This window comes from Nanorana parkeri, unplaced genomic scaffold, assembly GCF_000935625.1.
Source record: "Nanorana parkeri isolate BGI_ZX_2015 unplaced genomic scaffold, ASM93562v1 scaffold382, whole genome shotgun sequence".
NCBI classification, from domain to species: Eukaryota; Metazoa; Chordata; class Amphibia; order Anura; family Dicroglossidae; genus Nanorana; species Nanorana parkeri.
In genome coordinates this window covers 620,414-639,411 of record NW_017306650.1, presented here as the reverse complement: position 1 = coordinate 639,411, position 18,998 = coordinate 620,414, and the positions used below count along the sequence as shown (strand labels likewise).

Sequence of the window (18,998 nt, the reverse complement as noted above, 5' to 3'; positions counted from 1 at the left end):
GCACTTATTATTTTTGCTTCCTTTCCCTGACCTAACTTCACCCTCCCTAGATACATACTTACCCTAAACTGAAGAACATGGCATCCAGTGTTTGCATTCTGGGCCACAAGGCTTCAGTGTCCTGGCTGTATATGTGCAGTGTATCCGTATAAACTGCTACAGACTCATCGGCTGAGGCTGCAGAGGCTAGGAATGCTTACCCATAGATGTTTATGGGGAACTACTGCACAGCCACAACCAGGACATTGTGGCATGGGGTGTAAAGAAACACAGAAGGCCATGGTAGTCAGATTAAGGTAAGTATGCATCTAGTGAGGGGAAAGGTGGTCAAAGTTAAGTCAGAGAAAGGGGGCAAAGATTATTTTTAAAGTGCACATATCCTTTAATTTGCACTTTTTTGACCAATAATAAACCAGTCCAATCATTGCTTGCAATAACTTATCAGCATTAACTGGTGACTATCAAAAAGCTTGCATAAGCATCAAAAGTGATTGTTGTTGCTTGTAGAGGTATTCCAGTGTTGGAAATATCTACCACTGCAGCAGGAACAAGGTATCCACTCATACAAATAGTGCTTTAATCTATTAAAAGGGAAACGATAATGGTTTTGGGTCAATTATGTTATTTTTTATTTATAAGCTGTTGTTTTTTATCTGTTTTCTGTTACAATGAAACAACTTTTGTTGTACAATTAAATACATAGCAAGGGATTCCCTGAGTACTAAAACTTTTTCTGATAGAAACTTTCAACTGAGGTGTCTGATAAGGAAGGAGTCCCTTTAAAACAGAAAAAGGAGCCAAAAGCTTCACTTGCTGGCTCAACAGCAGAAAGTAAAATCATACTACTCTATATTTCATATTCACCTGACTAAAGAAAAATATTTTTCTAAAAATAAAAAATCTTCTTGTTCTGGTTGAAGGATAGATGTACACACTAGCAAACCAGCTATCCAGTACCTTTAGAGGGGATTTTCTTTAAATACTTTTTTCTTAACACTTGCAGTGGGGCTACCCCCTTCCTGCACGGGTTAAGTGCTCATTTTGGTCTAGGTGCAAAAATAACAAAGTTATACCCAATCCTTAGAGCAGCGGTTCTCAACCTGTGGGTCGGGACCGCTTCGGGGGTCGAATGACAATTTGCCAGGGGTCGACGGGAGTCTCCCACTATTAGATAGCTATTAGATTATCATCATTATTATTAATAATACAAGCTGACACCCTCGGCTTGTGTTATATGGTTTGCCATTTTAGCTGTTACAACAGTGGTTCTCAACCTGTGGGTCGCTGTGTGATTTCTGCTGTGCTAGGTGAGAGTCCTCCTCAGCCCTCTCATTGCGCAGCAGTGTCCGTTCTCCCGTCACGCCGCCAGATGTCGCTGCAGCAGCCGCGTCAACCCTAAATTTTACCGTTGGGGGTCACCACAACTTGGCAAATGTTACCAAGGGGTCCCGGCCCTAGAAAGGTTGAGAACCACTGCCTTAGAGCCAGCTGGCTGTTAGACCGGTCCTTGGATCTCCCCCTCCACGCCAGCATCATGTCCTATGCATGTATTGGACATGAGGATACTGAGGGACATTGCATCGCTGGGATGAAGGAGGAGACAGGCTGCGGGGAGCGGGTGAGAATAACTTTATTTTTGCACCTAGACCAAAATGAGCAAAATGGGTAGGTCCACTGCAAGGGTTAAGAAGAATGTTCTGCTTTAATATAATTAAGGCTAAAAAAACTAGTTTCAAAAATATATTTATTTTTTAGTCAGGTGAATATGCAAAATTACATAGGCAGCCGAGTGAACGACCGACCGACCCGAAGTGAAGTGAGCCGAACGCTGTTTGGCTATTCACTTCAGGCTTGTACGGCTGATTCCAGCAGTATATATAGGCAAGCTACTCGTTGCTGTTCGGTCTATTCTCATAGATGCCGAACAGCAGTGAGTAAATAGCCAAATGCCGCTGAGCGGCATTCGGCTCAGCTGTTCTGCTCGGTACCTCTGTGGTATCGAGCAGAATAGCAAAATTGTTAAAAAGTAGAAAAAAAACTTGGGCGGGTGCAATAGCTAGTTTGCTATTGCAAATTGAAATAGCCAATAGGAATCTAGCAATGAATTCCTATGATGAATTGTTTTTTTTTTTATTCTGACAGTGGCCAATGGCTCCATGTCAGAATAAAAAAAAAAGGAAAAAATCAGGGAAATGTTTACTCTGCTCGATCGAGCAGAGTAAAACTTTACCGGAGAAAGTTTTTCTCTCCTGGGCAGCCGGGAGCCGCTATCTAATAGCGGGAGACTGTCTGGAGATCAGTGTGCCTGGTTACCTGGCACTCTCTCTGCAAGTGGCCAGAGCCAGCCGTAAGATCACGGCTGGCTCCGCCCAGCTGTCAAAAGCAGGCTGTAGGTCGGCCAATGCTCAGTCGAGCCGAGGTATATGCCTTCGACTCGACTGGGCCCCCCCGGCCAACTTCGGGAGCTGTACGGGCTATATTCAATAGCCCGTACAGCAGCCCGTCGGTTCTACTGAACCAAAGGGGTCCTGGGGCCGAAGCTAGCCGAAGGATCAGCCGAAGCTACGGCTAGATCCTTTGGCTGCTTAGTGAATAGACCCCTTTGTTTACAGAGTTCAATACCTCAAGCTGAAATTGCGCACACAGCTAACTGAGTCAGAGCAGTGACTGATCATCCTCATTCCTCCTCTCTCTGTAAGGCTGCTTTTTACAGATATAAAAAAAATCAGTTCAGAAATGCATAAAAATACTAAGAGTATTTATTTTTAAAGAGTTAACTAAATATTGACCCAAAACCATTATAGTTACCTTTTCATACAAAATGGAAGACTGACTATTGGCTATGAAACATTTTACAGCAGAAATGAATTCCCCAACATACTGGGATCTAACCGTATTGACTGTCTTGCTGGATACCATTGAGGATCTGGAAAAAAAATGACACAAGCATTAACCATCGAATCTCACACTGCAAAAGTAAACCACAGCCGTATTCTAAGATGATTAAATGAATCTATCACTTAATCATTATTCCTTAACAATCTCCAGATGATTCACACTGACGTAGAATGTGATTTATACCAAAAGACCTGGATATACACTTATTCTTTTTCCAACGTTTGAACTCATACAATCCATTTGGATGGTATAATGGATATGTGAGTGTCATTTTTCATTTAAATGCATCAGCAGAATGCCCAGCCAGATTGCTGAATCGGTTCTTATACAACTCCTGCTATTCAAGAATTCTGATGGTAAAAGCCCAGTGAATTAAAGAATTGATGGCACTTAATGTTTATAGCTAACCTGAAAGGAAATCATGGGTCACATACTCCACAGCAGAATGCTATGCTATGTAAAAAAAAAAAAACAATGATTTAAAATGAAAAAAAAAAACTCAGTTTCTGAATCTAGAATTCAGCTTGCATGGATAAGTGCTCTGCTGATGTATTAGTAGACTGAAATATTTTGGAAATGATGTTGAACAAGGTAATAATAATTACTAATGCTATTTGTTCCTTCAGCTTTCCTTGTAGACTGGCATTGGTTTTAGCATTTAAAAAGTATTTTAATGTCAAACAAATAACAGACAATTTAATAAACTTCAAACAAAAGAAAGTAAAAAAGTAAATCTACCCTCTGTGTCATTATTGAAATAGCGAATGCTGGCAGATACATTAATCCCACATACAATTAATGCCACTTGGGTACAATTGATTTTAGAATTGGATGTGGGTTTCAGATCACTGGGCTAAAGCACAATCCCTGCACTTCATATAGAGCAGGGGCAGGCAACCTTGGCACTCCAGCTATGGTGAAACTACAAATCCCTCTCATTGACAGGGTTATTCACAAAAGGGTGAAGAGTTTGGAGAAGGCAGGAGAAGTAAACGATCTAGGACAACATAGCTGAACTAGAAAAATTCTCCAATTCAGCTCACTTTCCAGTTCAGTTATGTTCCTAGATTGTTTACTTCTCCTGCCTTCTCCAAACTCTTCACCCTTTTGTGAATAACCCTGTGCTTTAAACAAAGCAGGGTCTCTCACATCTTATTTCATTGATTGAAACACCTGACTCCAGTTTCCCCTTCAAACGCACAGAGAATACTTAGGGCCTGTTCACATGATATCAGGTCCTGCTCAGGTGCGGATCTGCAGACGCGGTGCTACTGATGCAGTGCGTTTTTGCCACGTTTTAGCTGCGTTTTTGATGCGTTCCAATTTAAAACATTTTTTTCTTTTGCTGGAGAGGGGCTGTCAGTATGTTAGCTGCAATGCAGTGCGTTTTTGACGCATTTTGCGTTTCCGGTCCGTTTCCTGGCCGGACAAAATGTGACATGCAGTATTTTTTCTGCCGTAACCTGAACGGACTGCGCACGTGAGAACTGGAGCCCATAAAACACATAGGGATACATTGGGATGCATTTTTAGTGCAGGAGCGTACGGATCAGGTCAGCACAGAAAGCGGACGTCGTGTGAACAGGCCCTTAAGGTTCATATGCTTTTTCCACACACAAATATGTCACTTTAGATTGTTTCCCTCAATAAATACATGAATATATAGATAAATAAACAAATATCATGTTTTTGACTCCTCTGTTCAATTGGAATCTTGTATCTAGTTTTAGGACTAAAAAGCAAATCAAGTTTTATGTCATATTTATGCAGAAATATTGAGAATTCAGAAGGGTTCACAAACTTTATCGCTGCACTGTATGTTCAGTAAAGGATACTATATTGGGATTTTTTCAGAGGCTGCAGGGCAAAGTACATGTGCATAATTTATAGTGAACGTGCATTTACTTTTAAAATGCTTACTATGTGACATGCATAATAATCCGGCTTTTTTGACATAATCTGAATTCAGCCTTCATTGATCTTCGGTAAGCTGAAACCTGCTTTGTTCTGCATTGTACTGAGCTTTGCACATCATCATTCTTCAGTGCGTCACCTTATTGAATTAATCTACATGGCTAGATCCAAGTGTGTATTTCATAGTTTATGATGCTAAATTTGTGATACTAAGGGGTCTATTCACAAAGCTGCCGAAGGATCTAGCCGTAGCTTTGGCCGATCCTTCGGCTCGCTTTGGCCCCAGGACCCCTTCGGTTCAGTAGAACCGAAGGGCTGCTCTACGGGCTATTCAGTATAGCCCGTACAGCTCCCAAAGTCGGCCGGGCGGCTCAGTCGAGCCGAAGGCATATGCTTCCGCTCGAATGAGCCAAAGTGAAAGCCGACAGCCTGCTTCTGACAGCTGGGCGGAGCCAGCCGTGATCTTACGGCTGGCTCCGGCCACTCGCAGAGAGATCAGCGTCCCTGGTTACCAGCTAACCAGGGACACTGATCTCCAGACAGCCTAACTCTCCTGGGCGCCCAGGAGAGAAACACTGCTTTTTCTTTTTGATTCTAACACGGAGCCGTTGGCTGGCGTCAGAATAAAAAAAAAAATCACCATAGGAATGCCTTGCTAGATTCCTATTGGCTATTTCAATTTGCAATAGCCAATAGAAAACTAGTTATTGTACCCGCCAACTGCTGCAGTTCTCCATCAGGTCCCCACTATTGATTCACAGCAGCAGAGGGCGGATACAATAGCTAGTTTGCTATGCATTCAATGCATTCCTATAGCGAAAATGTTTTTTTTGTTTTCTTTTTACGGCAGCAGAACCGCCGGCCAATAGAAAACAGTTGGGCGGAGCTAGCTGTCACTGCTAGCTCCGCACAATCATTTTCTATTTTTTTTTTCTAATTTTTTTTTCTATTTTTCTGTTCTGCTCGGTCCCACAGAGGGAGCTCTGCGGCATTCGGCTATTCACTCACTGCTGTTCAGCACCTATAAGAAGAGACTGAACAGCAGCGAGTAGCCTGCCCGAGCTTCGGCTTAGCCGATCCAGATGTTGGATCGGCTGAGTCGAATTCCTTCCGCACTTCGAGCTTAGCATGTTCGGCCGACCCGAAGCCATGCGAAGCCACCCTATGTACGGCTGATTTCAGCCGATATATGGCTGAAATCAGCCGTACCAGCTTGAAGTGAATAGCCGAACAGCGTTCGGCTCACTTCGCTTCAGGTCGGTCATTCACTCGGCTGCCTACGGCAGCTTAGTGAATAGACCCGTAAGTAACCACTGATCGTCTGATAATGGAAACACTTTGGAAACACTTAATTATAAACAATTTGCAGAGCCATTTGTCCTGAGAACCGTCATTTGCCCTGGCCAATAGATGAGCTGAGGAGCATAAGTAATAAGTATTGCGCTATGTAGCGGCCATAATGTGCTATTGCTAAAAACATTTTCGGTTTCGGTTTTCGGCCTGACATTTTTTTTATTTCGGTTTTAAAATTTCCATTTTGGTGAACCTCTAATTATATTACATTTGACCTAAAAGAGAATATACTAAGAACGTTAATTTTTGCCTCTATTCTTACAGAACGGACATTCACAGAGATTCGAAGCTGAATGCCTCTGCGGTTGTTCATAAATAGATCCCTTTATGTTATTTGTTTATAAGATGAAAAAAGGAGTTTGTAAGGCGACAACAGCGTGATGCTCAGGTGTGAATGGGTTCAATTTCAATATTTTTACATCTGCAGCTTTCATTAAAATGATACCTCCCTCCCCTGACTTATACACTGCAAACAGACAAAAAAAGAGAGAGACAAAGAGCAATACTTACAGCATTTATGAAACATCAGCTTTATGTCGCTAACTGTAAGATTAGGTTCTACCTATTAAAAAAAACAAAAAACAATAACAATAATAATATACACTGAGTGGCCAGATTATTATGACCACAGTGTCTGCAGTGATGGATAGCTGGTATGTAACAGGTCTTTTGTTTCAGCCCAGACAGTTATTTTTACCCAGGCATGGCTTGTCAGTGTGAGTGTGTTAGCTGAAAGGAAATTTTTTTTTTTTCATCCCTGCCACTGTAATCACTATTTTGGATCACACATTAAAGGAGAACTATGGGGTTAAGTCTTTTCCCCATAGTTTTCCTTAGGGTAACGGGAGGACACAAACTAGCATCCTCCCATCACCCTAGGCTCAGTATACCGCTATAGCTCGCGGTATACTGAGACGCCGCAGTATACCGCGAGCGGCCATTAGCGGTATACTGAGACGCTGAAGCGGATCCCAACAATTGTGCGGGGATCCGCCCAGCTGCGTGACTGACAGCTGGCTCTGCCTATGTAAAGGCAGAGCCAGCTGTACCTGCCCCCTACCCAGTCCGTTCCGCCAGTCAGCGCTGGCGGATCGGAGCAGGCAGGGGGGAATCCAGCCCCTCCCCTGTCACGGCAGAGAGCTGTGACAGGATCGAGAGGTGAGCGAACGCCGGTATGTGTTCGCTCACCTCCCGATCTACTGAGCCGACCTGTGAAAGTCTCATTATCACAGGTCGGCTAGAACTATGAGGTGAGTAAAAATCACTCACCTCATAGTTCTCCTTTAATTGACAATGCCAGTGAAAAATGTTCTCACATTTTTATGGCCTTGTTTGTCAAAGTTACACAAAAGACATGCTACTAAAATAATTTAAGCAAATCTTGCAGTTATAGTCCACTGTTTAAACCATCAGAATTCACGTTTTACATTTTTGTGTCTCAGGGTCAACTCTTAACACCCAAAGTCTACATGCACATGCTTTTTACACTGAGTGGCCAGATTATTATGACCACCCCATCAGTACTTCATTGGGCCACGAGATGACTCCACAAGATGACTTCGTTGGGCCGCCTCATGACTCCACGAGATGATGAAAGGTGATGCGAGGAATCTGACACTGCACTGTTGCCCTTCTGTTGTCTTGTACCAGTCTTTCCACTCTCCGTTCTGCCACAACATTGACTACTCACTGACGGCCACAATTCGCACGTTCAGAACCAGATTTTCGGCTGACAGTCCAGTCTTTAAACAATTTAACAACAGCTGCTCTTGAACATTTAATGAATTCTGCTGTTTTGCTGATACTCGCTCCATGGCTCCGAGCGCCAACAATCATCCCACGTTCAAAGGCTGCTAAATCGCGTTGTTTACCCATATCTTTAGAAAAAAAATCACCTACTGTTGTGCTAAACCACCTGCTTCCCTATTTGTAATGGTCTGGCCCTCTAGCAACTTCAGTGCAAAATTATAGCTAATTTGCCTACAAACGTCAGGTGGTCATTAATTGTTAAATGCAATTATTTAAAAAAAATTATTCTCGTGATCCGGCTGTATTGCTATGACTCTTACCTTGTCTAGAAAGCACAATTGCTGCTTTGTTTTGCAGTCTATAATTTCCACCTGAAACCAATGACAGAATACGTACATATGAGTACAATGTGGCAGTAATACCAGAACTGTGTTTCGTGTTGTATCACTATCACTACCTTTGCAGTGTCCTTGTACCACCTGTACTATCATTTGTACTTGAACTGTACTTCATCCCCATCCCAACATGTTCTAACACAGTCTGTGTTCAGTAAATTAATAAAATTCCCTCTCCAAAATGACCTTCATGCCTTAAAAAGCAGACATCCCTGGTATGAGGAATAATGTGTACGTAAACACTAAACATGAACATCTCTTATCTGCTCCCTTTTGGTCTGTTAAAGAAGTCTGGGAATTTAAAAAAGTACCCCTGCAGTGGGGCTGTTATCCCTACCCTGCAAGGGTTAAGTGCTTGTTTTGTCAAAGGGGCTCAAATAAAACTGTATTTTTGACCTGATCCTCAGTCCCATGGCAGTCAGCACTCAAATTTCTCCCCCTCAATTCCGCCTGTTGTATGTCCCTTGGCACCTCTAATTCAGGTCAATGGAGCTGTATTAAACAGGATGACACCAGCAGTCCTTAGAGTGCCAGAGCTAGGTCTAGAGGCCCGGGGACCATGGATCAGATGAGTATATCTGCTTTATTTGAGCCCCCTAGGCAAAACAAGCCTTTAACACTAGCAGCACTGGGATAGCCCCACTGCAAGGGCAAGTATTCTTCAAATATACCATTGAAAGCATTTTGTTATATCTGTTATATAAATCCATAAAATATCTGTTGATCCTGCCAGAAATCTTTTAAGCTGATATCATCCTGTGCACTTTGCCTCTGCTGCACTGTTATCAGTTATATTGTTCTGAGGACTACAGGGCTCTGCCCTTCTATGTTATGTACAAAACGACAGCGGGAGTTCCCAGTAGTCCTGTTTCTGTTGTACTGATGTAGTAAGCTGATGTTCTGTTGTACTGATGTAGTCAGGAAAAAGTCAGAAAATAGAAAACCAATGCAGACACCTCATCTAAGAAAGTGATAAGCTGCAATCTATTACATTTGTAGATTTGGGTCTAGACACGCTTTAAAACTTCACTGCGATGGCCCAAATGACAAGGGATAAATAGGTACTTTAGGTTGGATATTTACTACTGAATGGATGTAAAGCTTTTTCTTAAGAAAATATTTTTAATGAATCTTTTGCAAAGTTTCTTACTTGAAGATCCTCCCAGTAATAACTCTTCCTGTTACAGGCTGATGGCACTAATTTATTCACTAACGAGCCGAAGGACGTAGCCTAACGTTCAGCTAATCCTTTGGCTCGCTTCGGCTGCAGAAACCCTTCAGTTCAGGCAAGTCGAAGGGCTGCTGTACGGCCTATTCTCAATAGCCCGTCCAGCAGTTGAAGTAAACAGCTGAGCCGAACGCACATGCTTCTGCTAGGCAAAGGCGAACAAACAGCCGGAGCGGAGAGGTCCTCCGAAGCGGACCAAATCCCTGAATCTTGTCAAAAAATAGAATAGAAATTCTATTCTGCTTTCTGCATTCTGCTTCACTACTGAGCTCTCTGCTGTTCAGCCACTTGGAGAATAGGGGTGGACAGCAGGGAATGAAGTGCCGAACGTTCGCTTCGGCCGATCCAGATGTTGCATCGGCTGAGGCGAAAGGGGTCTTCCCTTCAATTCGTGCTGTTCGGCCAAGCCGGAGGGAGGTGTAGTGAGCCGAATGCAGCCGATTTACAGCTAAGAATAGCTGTACATGGCTGCAGTGAATACACGAACATGCTTCGGCTCCCTTCACTATGGCTTGGTTATTCATTTGGCTGCCTTTGGCAGCATAGTGAATAACACCCTATGTCACTGGTTTGCAATTAGCAGTGTTATCAGACTGCCGTGCACGCTCTTTCAGGTGGCCATTGGGCTGCCTATCGTGTCTATCAGATAGCCTAACAAACAAATGCAGAGTATACACAGCAGTTTGACAACGCTCCTGCTAACTGGGAGGCAGTGGCTTAGTGTTGTCAGCCTGCAACCGAAAGGGATGTTACTGGAAGAGTCTCCAGGTAGAAAACTTTGCAGCAGATTCAGAAAAAAAAAATTTGCTTAAGAAAACTGTATACAGTGAGGTATGAAACCACACATACTGAAAAATAGATTTAGGGTTCACATAGATTTTAAGCTGCCACTTCTAGAAGCTGTCAATGGTAGCTGACAGAACAGTGAGTATATTCTTCCAGAAGGCTATGCTGCACATTAATCGTGACTTAGATTTCCCATGCACATTCCTTGATCAATATATGTGTTCTTGGTGGTACAAGTATCACAAGTTCAGATGTAGTGTATATAAGACACAAATAAAAAAAGCAAAAGAAACAAGGCAACAAAGGAAAATGTTTCAAGATGTAATCCCCTCTAGTGAGGTAGAATTCTTTATAAGCAAGTAGAGTTTACTAACACATATTATTACCTACCCACCAGCGTAATGCATATATGTGTCACCCTGGCGGGTGGGCCTCAATGCTGGCTGTGTGTGTGTCAGCCGGCCTGCTGTTCTGTGCTGAGAGGGCGCTCACTGGCACACGCACAGTAACCAAGCTGCCACTGAAAGCTCCCGTTCACTGTTTACATTCAGGAGCCAATAGGACAACTGCCAATCATGTGCCCACTGTGACAGCCAATCGCAGCAATCACATGATCATGAAGCCCAACCCCCGGTGTTAAGATCCACTTAAAGGGCCGCCAGAAGTCAGCGGCAAGGGGTTAGGATATATATTGGGGGGAATTTATCAAAACTGGTGCAGACAAAATCTCGAGCACCTGTCCATGGCTACCAATCAGCTTCTATCTTTCATTTTCAAATCTTAACTGAACAAACTGAAGATAAAAGCCGATTGGTTGACATGGGCAACTGCTCCAGATTCTGTCTGCTTCAGTTTTGATAAATATTCCCCCACAGTATTTAAAGTGTATTTTCTTATTTTTGGATAGAATAAGAGAAATTAAAACCTTTGTCAGTTTTTTACTACTGTCCCAGTTGGGGAAAGACAGAGGAATCTCCCCAAGAAGATCATAGAAAACAATAAAATATTGAGAAGTTCTAACCCTCTCCAGCCCTCTAATGGTGTTTTCTTTGCTCTGTTACTGTAAGGTCCCTTTCACAGTGGCGGTCCTGTCAGTTTTTCAAGCGCGCCCAATATGATGCTCAATGTTAGTCTATGCGCAGTTGTGTGTCAACGGATTGGCGTTCGGCCAGGTCCAGAAAAAACAAACAGATCTAAGATCCATTTCGCCACACCTGATTGTGCAAGATCAGTGCTAATCCCATATATGTCCATTTAAATCCGATTCCCCATAGACTGGCATGGGGTACAGTAATTTCAGTTTTTCCATCCATCACAAATTGGAGGCAAAAAATGGTCAGACACGGATGTCGCAGCGATGACATCTGCTCCGTACTCCCATCTCTGATCTGAAGGAAATCCGTGCATGGAAACACAAATGTTTTAAAAGTTTTAATTAGTTACCTTTTATCTGTCTTGCCACTACAACATTATATTATATAAGAACACAAAAAGCATAAGTAGAATAACCCCAGCTTATATTAAATATCAGAAGATCAGAAGTAGAACATTTCACGCCTGGTTTCTGAACTGGCACGGAAGTGGGGAATAATATCTGGCAGTCGTGTGATATTCATAGTCTGCTGTGCAAAATGGTCACAGTACAGTAATACAATCGCTGCTTTTCATCCAACCAGCCTACACTCTGCTCTGCCCAAGTGCCACAGACTTAAAGCTAGCACAAGTCTTGCCCATATGTGGACTAATGAAATCCTGTGAATATTTACTAAGCTTCCCAGAAGCAATTTCACTATACTTTATTATCTTTACAGGCCTATTCAGTAGGACAAAGCAATATGTAATAAACATTATTAATAATTATCTGCAAAGTCAAGCTATGGGGTCTATTCACTAAGCTGCCAAAGGATCTAGCCGTAGCTTTGGCCGATCCTTCGGCTAGCTTCGGCCCTAGGACCCCTTCGGTTCAGTAGAACCGAAGGGGTGCTGTACGGGCTATTCACTATAGCCCGTACAGCTCCCGAATGTGGCTGTGCAGCTCAGTCGAGCCGAACGCATATGCCCCGGCTCGGCTGAGCCGCGCTGAAAGCCGAAGCTGGTCGAGCGGCCGGCCATTGGCCGGCCGACAGCCTGCTTCTGTCACCTGGGCGGAGCCAGCCGTGATCTTACGGCTGGCTCCGGCCACTTGCAGAGAGATCAGCGTCCCTGGTTACCTGCTAACCAGGGACACTGATCTCTAAACAGCAAACTTTCCCTGGCACTCCGGGAGTCTCCCGCTCCCGTTCGCCAAGGAGAGAAAGCTCAGCGGCATTTGGCTATTCACTCACTGCTGTTCGGCATCTATAAGAATAGGCCGAACAGCAGTGATAAGCATGCCGGAGGTTCGGCTCAGCCAATCCAGATGTTGGATCGGCTGAGTCGAACTCCTTCTGCACTTCGGGTCAGCCGAACATGCTGAGCATGTTCGGCCGACCCGAAGCCATGCAAAGCAAGCCGATGTACGGCTGATTTCAGCCGATATACGGCTGAAATTAGCCGTACCGGCCTGAAGTGAATAGCCGAACAGTGTTCACTTCAGGTCGGTCATTCATTCGGCTGCCTACGGCAGCTTAGTGAGTAGACCCTTATGGGGTTTTTTTGGGTGATTCACATTCTCAATGTAATTTAGTAAAAGAGCCATGTTTAGTAAAACATAGTAAAACCATATCAATTTAACCTTTGCTATCCCCGCAGTATACTGGTTACATTTATATGCTCGTTCCCTCCAGCAGCCCCTTGAAATGTAACAATCTATCTCCTTGCTAACGTAACATGTACTTATTTGATCTTCAGCTCCATCTAGTGGCCATAATGCAGCATTTTCGCCTTTCATTCTGCTCTATATGAATATATCTGAACGTTCAACCAAAAAAGAAATTACACTAAGAACATTTGTTTTTGCCCAATTCTCACAACGGCTGGTTATCTGCAACAGAACCAATTTACATGCAGTTTCGCCAGAAGAAAAAGAGATTCTCATTTTGTGAAAATGGACCCTTAGTGTTTTTGCTCCAATGACTGTTTGAGATGAGCCTGTATGAGTTGTTATTATATAGCAAGTAATGCTTGGCAGAGCAAATCAGTTATTTAGAGCAAAGATCTAACTGACACTGATTGGTTCGATCGTCAATTTAGATTGAGAGAACTTATTTTTCCATCATTAGTGGCCACTGTTCTGTTTTAACTTCATAAATAGTAGCTGTTGCGTTGTTTCTCTTACATAAAGGACTTCAGGCTGTCAACCTTAATCATCATTATGAATATATAACGTTGTTTATATTTTTTACTAGAGCTCAGCTTTTTCTCACCTTTGCCTATTTACGAAGTGGGCATGTCTGTTGTCATTTGCTTTTTTAAATAAAATGCATTAAACAGAGCATTATGAAGAATAATGGCCATTCCAACATAGTGAGCTGAGCCTTACACCATAAAGTAGTTGGTTTCTGACACTGCAAGGAAAGCTAAAGACTGTAGGATCACTTTCCTACTAGTCTAAGATAGACTGTCATATCCTTAAAGCCCAATTCCACTGTTAAATTTCATGTTTAAAAAAAAAAAAGTTTGCAAAGCAGTACTAACCCTCTTTGTTCTCCAGCACTGCCCTCTATGTCATCCTCCACCACTGGTCAGCCCCTGGGGGTGTGCCACCATGCAACGTGGGTTCACAATGGAATGCTGCATAGACCGGAAATCATACGTAAAGGTTATTTCTATGCAGCAGTAAAGACCACCGACATCTGACACCGGAAGAGAAGTAGAAGGACCATGCTCTGCATATGACTAGCCAGAAGACACCTGGATTTAGGTATGTATTATGTTTAAGGTATGTATTAAAATATAGGTTTGGGGAGGAATTCAAAGGGGGCTAAGGAAAGACTGGGAGGTAGTAGGAATGGCAAAACACATTCCTAGATGGGTTCCTCAATTTCAATGAGGGCAATAAGGGCCTCAATTTTGAAGAAGCTTAGTGATATGAGGAAGGACTTGCCAAGAGATATATAGAATGACCACCAAAACCAACATCTCAAGGATTTGGACTTGGATTTCCTTCTATTGGGCACTGGGAAGAAGTCAAGCATTCCTACAATCTTCCTGAAAGTATATAATCCAAAAAATCTTAACGATATCTAACCTGCTTTTCAGAGAATCTGTTTTACCTTTTAAATAAAGTTGATGAGCTCCAGTTGTGTCAAAAATTCCCCCCGGAACCAAGCGTCAGCTTTCAGGGAGCCTGAGATTTTCATGAAGCAGATTCTGAACTGAAATGTGTAACCTTTTCTGTATTACAGCAACAACTTCCAATTTCCAAATCACACTTGGAACGGTTGAGTCACTGCGATATAAACACCACACAGAGGGTTCAACGGCTTATCAAGGATTTAAAGTTAAAACTCAGCCCATTATATCCAGAACAAATGTTCTAAGAGTTCACATCTAAATAAAGTTACAACACATGGCACCCTTTTAACAATCAGTTTTATACACTGACCCTCAACAGTTCTATTGTCTGACAATCACCTAAAATTAATTGAAATGTATTTCAGAAAGAAGTACTACTGTTATTTAAATGGGTTTGATTTTAAAACAGTATAGACTTTTCCATTATCAAATTGAAAATTCATGGCTCTTGGTAAATAACATGAAGCTTTGTTCATTGTGAGTACCTGATCATTTGCAAGAAAAAACTCCTGCTTTTTAATTCCTTTGCACATGATTGGGCAATCAAACACAGCTTCACCTTATTTACTAAGCTATTCACTTTGCAAAGCCCATCCCCCAGCCAGACTTAATTCATTTTGGATAGAGTGGAAAAGAATTAGGGCCCCTGTCCTCGCCTACGAGGACACAAACAAAAAAATATGTAATACTGAGGAAGAGCTAGAACTCCTGACAAGGTTTTTATTTTCTTGTATGGGCGTCACAGGAACAGAAATTGAGGGGTCAAAGTCTTTATTGCTGCATGTAGGCAATCCAGGAGTACAAAACACAGGTATTCAGAGTCAAAAAGTGTATTTTACTAACTACACAAATGGTCAAAGGATAACAAAAGAAAGCCAACACATTTCAGGGGGTCAAACAATCCCCCTTTATCAGAGCTTTACCAAATGTAACAGTATATATTGGATGCAAAAAACTGAGAGCCTGGATATGTCCTTCAGGGCCAGGAAGTATAGTAAGTGAGTGCTTGTGTTGAAAGAGAAATAAAGGCAAACCTTTTTTTGGCTTTAGTCCTCTTTTGGGTCAAAGGAGTATATTTACTAATGTACTCCTGTGACCCAAAGTTAGCATATAGCAGGCTACTGCCTGCTATATGCTAACAGTGCAGAGCCGGTAAAGATCCCCACAATATTGTCAGGATCCACCCGGCTCTCTGAATGACAGGTGGCTCTGCCGCTCTAGAGCCAGAGCCAGCTCTGCCCTAATACTTCTCCTTTAAGCAGCCATGTTACCTCACATTGGAAAGACATCCTTTCACTTCCTATTAGTCTACTTGACATGATATGAAGCAAAATCTCCCTAATGAGACACAAATGGCGGAAAAAGTTTTTTATGCCTTTCCTAATCTAATCCAAGATAAAGAAAAAGTCTTGGGCTTTAACTACCCATTATATAAACGAAAAAAAGTTAATGGAGTTGAGCTTTAAGAAAATGTCAGCCCTGCGTGGGCTAAACGAGAAGAAAACGCTTGACCCCCATTCACATTAACAGCAAGGATTGAAGAATCTCCCCTGCCTGGCTACTGTATTCTGATAGCTGGCCCCTGCAGCTGTCAGATTTCCCGAACAGTGACTGCAGCTGATTGGCACCTATTTTATATTTGTTACATGTTTTTCTACGTAATGCAAGGGGGGTGGGGAAGGGTAATGTTTATGATAATGAACCCTGCCTGTACTGTGCTAGCAGATTTCATTATCAGTTATAAATTAGACTTGAACACTGTCTGTCCTAACAAAGCATTCAAAATCTAGAAGTGCTGCATAATGGGGAGCTCTGTTCTTAGTCTTTCTATAGGGATAGGGATACATAGAGTTTCCTGTTACTGAAACTGAGAGAGAAGCTTGCCAAGGCCTGCAAAACAGACATATATAATAGGTAAGAATTGTTTTAAAAAAATATATTTTTAGAAGTTCTGTGTGAATTTAACACATAACACACATACATTGGAGTTTTACCCAAAGTTAATTGCAAAAGTGTAACTACACTTTAAGTCACATGGAAGTTGGTACAGGTTAGTTGTCAACTCTGGGAAAGTCAAGTCTGACCAATAAAGGTAATGGCAGGCATCTTAATATTTGAAAGGTTCATGTTAAAGTGAACCTGTCATTTCCAGCAAGTGTACATACCAGCATTATTGATATTTATTACATTATTTTAGTGCCTGAAAATGCCTGCAATTTCCTATGCCCCCTGGAACATTGCTACAGCTTGATTTGTGATAAAAGCAGACCTTGTACTCAGAGACGTATTTACAGCAAATTGTGCTCCTGAGTGGCCAGAGCGGCCCAGGTTGTTAAGAACAGGGTGGAGAGATGTGTAAGGGCCTGGTTCTTAGCAACCTGGGATGCTCTGGGATCCACCTGCATACACATCTCCCCACCTGCTCTGTTTGCTAAGTGCCAGGTGGGGAGATGAGTATGGCCCTTACATACCTCCCTGTCCAATTCTTAGCAACCTGGGACGCTCTGACATCACTGGATGCCAGGAGCTGGGCGGAACGCCGGCCAGAGCGTCTCTGGTTGCTAAGAGCTGGGCTGGGAGGTGTGTATGAGAGAATGGTGGGGACAGACAAAAGGTCAGCTGTCTCCGTGGGTTGGCTAGCTTTCGCTGACCCACGGAGTGGCACCCTCCCTTCAAGTGGCGCCCAGGGCATGTGCCATATGTGCCACACCCTGGATACGCCACTGCTAGCACTACCACGGGCCTCTTTTTTTTCACGGCCCCCAAAACATTGTAGTAAGATGGAAAAAATGTCTGTGAGGGAAAAAAGGGTTAGCAAAAATACTTCACTTACCCTGACTTCTGTACTGCAGGAGGTGACGTCACCTTCCTTCCAGTGAGATCCCGGAGAATGCTGAGTTTCCCATATCTCACAAGCCATCCTGCAGCACTGGCAACTGCTCCCAAGATTCGGGGTACACTCAGCACTCTCTAGGATCTCGCCGGAAGTATAGTAACATCACCCCCTTGGGTGTAAGATAAGTATATTTACCAACATTTTCCCCCACAGGGGGAACATTTTGTGTGTGTGTGTATATGTGTGTGTTGGGGTGGAATAATTTTGTTTGTTTTGGTACTTTAACAGATCCAGATCAGGGGTACAGAGAATAAACCTATTGGAAAGTCAGTTGTGCTTCATACCTCAAAAGCAGCCGTCCTCTGTGATCGGGTTCCCGTCCTTCTTTTCCTCCCTATGCTGTGTGTTTGAGGCTGGATCCCTACTGACCTGAGAAAAGGCCGGGGAGAGGGTGGGACAGAAGTCGACGCATGCTCAGAAGTATCTCTGCCATATTGGTGGGTGGGGGTTGGGTGGAATATACTCCAGGAGGAACCCTAACAAATGAGAAATGTAATATGTTTAGGATACGGATTCATCCAGACAGATATAATATTTAAAATGTAAGGAAAATATGTAAATACTAATATTTTCAGACATCAATACCAGAATATAAATGTATCATGCATACACCAATGCCACACCTTACTTTGTTTAAACTACCACAAATTTCTGGTACATTCTCAATGCCTACCCAGGGCCGGATTTCCCACAAGGCCAACCATGGCCCGGCCTTGAGGCAGCAGGCAGTAGAGGGATAGCAGGGGTGTGGAATTCCTCTCCCAAAGGCCGGGACATGCAGTTCCGGGCGCCAGGTGGGTAGTTGTTTTCTACATTTAGCCCTGCTTTGGGCAAGCAAAGCTAAATGAACAGCAGGGAAAACTCCTCTTGTTTTGTACAAGTGATCTTGGTGATGTCGCCGAGATCACTTGTATGCAGCCTGCCCTTCTCCATGGGGGGGGTTGGCGGGTAGGGGGGCGTATTGAGGAACCTGGCCTTGGGGCAGCAGAGAGTGTAAATCCAGCCCAGCCCTGCGCCTGCGGTAGGCCTGATGTAATGCACATATGCATCAGCATGGCAGTTGGGCCCTAATGCTGGCTGTATGCATATATACATCAGCCTGGTGGGTAGGACCTAATGCTGGCTGTATGCATATATGCGTCAGCCTGCCTGGTGGGCCCTAATGCTGGCTGTATGCATATATGCATCAGCATGGCAGATGGGCCCTAATGCTGGCTGTATGCATGTATGCATCAGCGTGGCAGGTTGGCCCTAATGCTGGCTGTATGCATATATGAGTCCATGGGGCTTCACTGTTCTGTACTGTGAGTGTGCTCACTAGTACACTCCCAGCAGTGGCGTAACAACCGGGGGGCAGGGGGGCACTTGCCCAGGGCGCAGGACTGAGGGGGGGCGGCGTCACGATCCCCGCTAAACGAAGCCCCTGGCTCCCTCTCTCTGACACGATCACCCGGCTGTCATCGGGCGGCCGCTCGCTCCTCCGAGGCCACTGCGAGCGGGCCTCTACAGTGCCTGATTGGAGGGCGCGTCTGCCTGATCCAGCCAGCCCGGATCGCATAGAGAG

General features: G+C 43.5%; 1 protein-coding gene across 1 annotated transcript in view; it reads right to left on the bottom strand.

Annotated features, from left to right (window-relative positions):
• Positions 1–18,998, bottom strand: part of LOC108789250 (very-long-chain enoyl-CoA reductase-like) — a 51,429-nt gene that overhangs the window by 23,076 nt on the left and 9,355 nt on the right. Inside the window, exons 2-4 of the mRNA XM_018559214.1 lie at positions 8,235–8,285; positions 6,676–6,727; positions 2,882–2,926 (exon numbers count right to left, since the gene is read on the bottom strand). Coding sequence (XP_018414716.1) covers positions 2,882–2,926; positions 6,676–6,727; positions 8,235–8,285 — 148 coding nt within the window. The remainder of the gene's footprint in view (positions 1–2,881; positions 2,927–6,675; positions 6,728–8,234; positions 8,286–18,998) is intronic.